The sequence below is a fragment of the Benincasa hispida genome, chromosome 9, assembly GCF_009727055.1.
Source record: "Benincasa hispida cultivar B227 chromosome 9, ASM972705v1, whole genome shotgun sequence".
In the NCBI taxonomy this organism is placed as follows: Eukaryota; Viridiplantae; Streptophyta; class Magnoliopsida; order Cucurbitales; family Cucurbitaceae; genus Benincasa; species Benincasa hispida.
In genome coordinates, this window is record NC_052357.1 from 57,087,630 (window position 1) to 57,093,448 (window position 5,819).

General features: G+C 30.3%; 1 protein-coding gene across 1 annotated transcript; it reads left to right on the forward strand.

Moving 5' to 3' along the window:
- Positions 1 to 1,270: 1,270 nt before the first annotated feature.
- Positions 1,271 to 5,478, forward strand: LOC120086563 (cytochrome P450 CYP82D47-like). The gene is made up of 2 exons (XM_039043279.1): positions 1,271 to 2,370; positions 4,604 to 5,478. The coding sequence occupies exons 1-2, from the start codon at positions 1,378 to 1,380 to the stop codon at positions 5,231 to 5,233; spliced, it is 1,623 nt and encodes a 540-aa protein (XP_038899207.1). The 5' UTR covers positions 1,271 to 1,377; the 3' UTR covers positions 5,234 to 5,478.
- Positions 5,479 to 5,819: the final 341 nt, after the last annotated feature.

The window sequence follows — 5,819 nt, forward strand, 5'->3', positions numbered from 1 at the left end:
GATTCTTTCAAACTCTACATCTCAAACACAGACATATAACTCACACAAAATAACTCTGCACTCCAAACACAAATATATGAACTTTACAGACATATAAACTCCACGAACATATGAACTCTAGACATCATATCTCAACTCAGCACCCCAAACAACTTCATAGTGATACAGTGTTGAAAATAGTAGTCTATGACTTAAACAAGTTTATTCTAAATTTTCACTAAAAAATTCACAATATTTTTATAAATTTTCTTGATATTCGTGATTTTCTTTAAATATCCGTCGATATATCTATAAATCTGAGTTACCGATATTTACACCCATAACGATATTTTCATCATTGAATACAATAAAGGTGAGATAATGAGGATTTAAACTTCTAACATCAGGGTAACGTTTAATAATAAAGAGAGAATTAATTAATATATAAGCTTAAAGTCAATTGAAACACTTATTAACATAATCAATGTAAAATTATTTAAATTATATGTACTAAATGTACCACATTTCAAAAATGGTATTACAAATTCAAACTTTTGACTTCTTAATCGATATTATGTCTTTATGAATTAAGTTATATTCGACTAATTAAAATAGGCTAGAAGGAGGTAGATATTTTTTGTTTTTCATTTTATTACAATTTTTTTTAAATATATAGATATATATAGAGAGAGCCGCTAAACACAACCACAAAATAGTTTTTATACATTTTTACCACACTCTAATCATAACAAGAAAGAAAGATATTTGTTTAGGCGTTATTCTAATTTGGTTTTTAATCCCGTCAAAGCTTCAATTTTTTCATCCTCTATTCAAAGTTTTCAAAATAAGACATTATATAAATGGTTTGTTTTGTTAGATGATATGATATTAAAATTTTCTTCTTTATCCATAAACTTAAACTTTTGGTTCAATTAGTGATTTAATATCCTCTACACCACAGTCAAATTATGCTCAGATTGATATGTAGCCGATTTACAAAATTAGAAATTGTTAAAATTTCACATTAGAAAAGCCTAAGAGAGCTCACAAGTTTTAAAAGAAACCACCATTGTTAATTGGTTTTAAGATGAAACATCATAATTATCTAACACAATATTCAAAAGTTCATCAAACGTGCAATAATTTAAATCGACAAAAAGACAAAAAAAAAAAAAAGGAATCCTTTGACGATTACCCATCAATTCTAAAATGAGATAGAAACCCATAATTGACAAACAAACAAAGTTAATAATTTCAAATTCATATACCATATCATTTAACAATAAATTTCAAGGCCATTTTTCTTCCCCTAGAGATAATATTGTTCTCAACTAGTGGAGATTAGGGATCACAAATTCAGCAACTGCTCCATATCATTATTATTCTTGCTGCTATAAAATGAGCAGCCAATGTACATTGGAGCTTCCCACAACCATGGCCATTGCGGATCAGAGTTCCGAATATGATATCAACATCTCCGTAGCTGGATTACTCATCCTCTTGCTTTTTCTGATCTTCTCATATTATGTCCTGATTCTGAAGAAAAAGGCTACAAAATTACGCCGATCACAACCCCCTGAAGTAGCCGGCGGATGGCCGATCATTGGCCATCTACGCCTCCTCACAACTGATTCTCTGCTCCTCCATGAAATCTTCGGAGCAATGGCCGATAAATACGGCCCGATATTCCAGATCCGACTCGGTGTCCACCCAACTCTAGTTATAAGCAAATGGGAAATCGCTAAAGAATGCTACACAACTCTTGATTCAATCGTCTCTTTCCGACCCAAGATTTTAACTGAAAAAGAATTAGGCTACAACTTCGCCGGGTTCGGGTTTCGGCCGAATTACGATGACTATTACCGAAACATGCGTAAGATAGCAGTCTCGGAAGTGCTTTCGAATCGCCGTCTGGAAATACAGAGAGATCTCAGAGTCAGTGAAGTGAATAGAGGAGTGAAGGGGATTTACAATTCATGGACAGAATATAGAAATGGTGATTTAATTGTTGATTTGGATGAGTGGATTGGGAATATTAATTTGAATGTGATCTTGATGATGGTTTGTGGGAAGCGGTTGGTTGGGGGTTCGGAGATGGACCGATGTCGTAAAGCGATGAGGGGGTTCTTTGAATTGGCGGGGCGGATTACGGTGGGAGATGCCATTCCTTTTCTGAAATTTCTGGATCTTGGTGGTTATTTGAAAGCGACTAAGGAAGTTTCTAAAGAATTGGACTGTCTAATGGAGGAATGGCTGGAAGAACATCGTCAGAAGAAGAAAGACGCCGGTGCCGGGGAGGAGGAGGACCTAATGGGTGTGATGCCGTCGCTTCTTGAAGGGATGGATCTTGGTGGATATGATGCTGATACAGTCAATAAAGCCACTTGCTTGGTATTCTATATTAACATTTTTATAGTAGATCTTTGTGATGGATAACCATTTGGTGTTCGATGTTTAGTTTTTGAAAATTTTGTTAGGATTGATTTCTTTGTTTTGTACGTTTTTAAAAAATCAAATCAAAATTTAAAATTTTTTTAATTTTGGTCTTTAAAAATTAATTATATATTTTATTATCTACTTTATAATGTTTTTTAAAATGAAGTTGGATTTTGAAAAATAAGATCCCGTTTGCTAATTCTTTCATTTTTTTTTTTAAATTAAACATATTTTCTTCATATTTATTATAATGATTTTTTTCTGTAGCATAATGATTGGAATCTTAACCAAATTTTTTTTTAAAAAAATCAATCTTTTAAAAGCTAATTTTTTTTTAGTTCTCAAAATTTAGTTTGGTTTTCTAAACTATTAGTAAAAGGTCGATAACAAAAGAAGAAATTTGAAGGTGAAAGTAGTATCTATATACTTAATTTAAAAAATATATATATAAAAAAATGATTACTAAACGAGACCTAAAAAAAGTAGTTTTTGTTTTGGGTTGTTTTTAAATATAGAAAAATGAACCAAAATATTTACAAAATAAAACAAAATTTTAGGACTATCAATGATAGATGCTGATAGACACTGATAGACTCCTATCAATGTCTATCAGTGACATTGATAGACACTGATAGAAGTCTATCAGTGTCTATCAACGTCTATTATTGATAATTCTAAAATTTTGTTATATCTTGTAAATATTTTCAATAGTTTTACTATTTGAAATAATTTTCCTTTTGTTTTTGGAATTTGATTAAAATTCAAGTGCTTCTTAACGTAGATAAAAATTATAATTTGAAAATTGGGAATAGACAAGTATAAATTTTTAGAATAGTAAACAAAAAACTAAATTACCAAAGAAGACCTAAAAAATGTAGCTTTTATAAACTTATTATTCTTTTTAAAAATTGGTTAAGAATTCAAATGTTCAAGAAAATAAAATCTATAATAAAGAAATTGTGAGAAAACATGCCCAATATAAAAAAAAATAAATGATATAAATAAGACTTTATTTATTAACGAATGCTAAAATTGATTAATAATAAATTTAAGTGACATATATAAGGTAATTCACACAAATTTAGACCAGAAAAGAAAATGACCTTTTTAATTCCCAAGTTTTGAATAATATATGCATATGTTCCTTAAGGTTTAAAAATGTACCTTTCTAGTGTTCAAGTTTATAAAAATAGTTGTATTTGGTCTCCAAGTTTTCAAAATATACCCTTTTGGTCTCTAAATTTTTTCAAATAGGTTTAAAAGGTCATTGAATTATGTTTTTGTTTTAATTTTTTAAAAATAATTATATGATATTTAAAATTAGAAAAATAATTTAAGAGTTATAATTTTTAAAAATTATTCTTCTAATTTAAAATTCCATGTAAGTATTTAAAATAATTAAAAAATTATTTGAGCGACCGTTTAAACCTATTGTTAGAAGCTCGGGTGCTACAAAATTACATTTTTAAAACTCAAAGACCAAATTGACCTATGCTTATAAACTTAAGGACTAAAAAAGTATATTTTTAAAATTCAAAGACAAAAAACACATATATATTATATAAAATCTGGAGACTAAAAAGGTAATTTTATCATAGTGAAAGATTAAAAAATTTCTATTGATTTCGAAGAAATTTGAGGAAAGAATAAGAAAATTATTTTCCTAGATTTTAGTCTTAAATTTTTACCCTTAAATTTTTGTCAAATAATTGCTAAGGCTTGGTTTGGTAACCATTTGGTTTTTAGTTTTAGTTTTTGAAAACTAAACCTACTTCATTCACATTTTTTACAATGATTTGCATCTTTCATAATTATAATGATTGAATGCTTAGTAAGAATTCAAAAATAAAAACAACTTTTTGAAAGCAGTTATCAAAATTTGAATTGGTTTTTTAAATTATTAGTGAAAAGTAGATAACAAAAAAAAGAAATTGGGAGGTGAATATAGTGTACATAGACTTAATTAAAAAAAATAAAAAAATAAAATAGTTACTAAACGGGCCAAATATATGAAACTAATTTTAGCCTTCAAAGGGTGAAAAACTTCCTATATGAACAATAATGTTGTTTGAACTATAAAATTATTCATCATTATGGTAATAATCAACTGAGTAATATAAACTCATGATACTCTTACAGCTTCTCTATCATACATTTAGCAGTAAAGAATTTTTCCTGTTTATGATAGACCCTCATTTCTGGAGCAACTGATACAATGACGGTAACTATAACATGGGCAATCTCATTATTACTTAACAACCAAGAGGCACTAAAAGGAGTACAAGAGGAGCTAGACAACCATGTCGGAAACAAAAGGTTAGTGGATGAATCAGACATAAGCAAGCTAGAGTATCTCCAAGCCGTCATCAAAGAGACATTAAGATTGTACCCAGCAGGGCCATTGTCAGGAGCTCGAAAGGTAAGCCAAGATTGCACAATTGGAGGCTACAATGTGGCGGCGGGCACGCACCTTATAACAAACATTTGGAAGATACAGAGGGACCCTCGAGTTTGGCCAGAGCCTTCAAAGTTCAAACCAGAGAGGTTTCTTAGTAGCCATAACTACAACCACATAGATGTGAAGGGCCAACATTTTGAACTGTGTCCGTTTGGTTATGGAAGAAGGTCCTGCCCTGGGTTGGGGATTAGTCTTTTGATGACGCCGTTGGTGTTGGCTAGTTTGATTCATTCATTTGAACTTCGAACTCGTTGTGATGAACCGGTGGACATGGCTGCCAACCTTGGGCTCACCATGCACAGAGTCAACCCTCTTCATGTTCTCGTCAAGCCGCGTCTTCTAGCTACTGCTTATGCATGATCTCTGCCAACTATTTTGTTGTTTTTTTTGAGTTACATAAAATCATTTTTAAGTAAACTGCCTTTTGTAGTTTAATAATGGTAATAGTTGCATCCATTATCATGTATCCTCTTCAATCATAAAGAAAAAAAAATTAAAAAGAAAAATTTGTCACATATCAACTTATGATTAGACACCTAAATGAGCTGTAAGTACTTATGGGATGGAATAAAAAAATCTATGTAATAATTAAGCTTAGGCTTTAAGGGTTTTTTTTTTTTTTTTTTTTTTTTTTTTGCAAATGTATTGTAATTAAAGTGTGGGGTGGGGAAATCGAACCTCAAACCACGAAATTGATAATATGAACACTATGCCAATTGAGCTACGCTCTTGTTGGCATGCTTAGGTTAAGTTTCTAATGGTTGGATGGTTGTCTCAAATAAAATTGATAATACAAATTAATAAAATTGTGAAGTCTCTATTGGCTACACCTAAACTTTAGTCTCCAAATCTTTTTTATGCTTTGTTTGGGGTTGCGGTAACTTTTGAAATAATGGTTGCCAACGGTGATTAAAAATCAATTGTACCCTTAATTTGTATTTAATAA

Coding starts and splice junctions, on each gene's coding strand:
- LOC120086563 (XM_039043279.1), top strand. CDS start 1,378: ATGAGCAGCCAATGTACATTGGAGCTTCCCACAACCATGGCCATTGCG. Junction 2,371..4,603: donor TCAATAAAGCCACTTGCTTG/GTATTCTATATT, acceptor TGTTTATGATAG/ACCCTCATTTCTGGAGCAAC.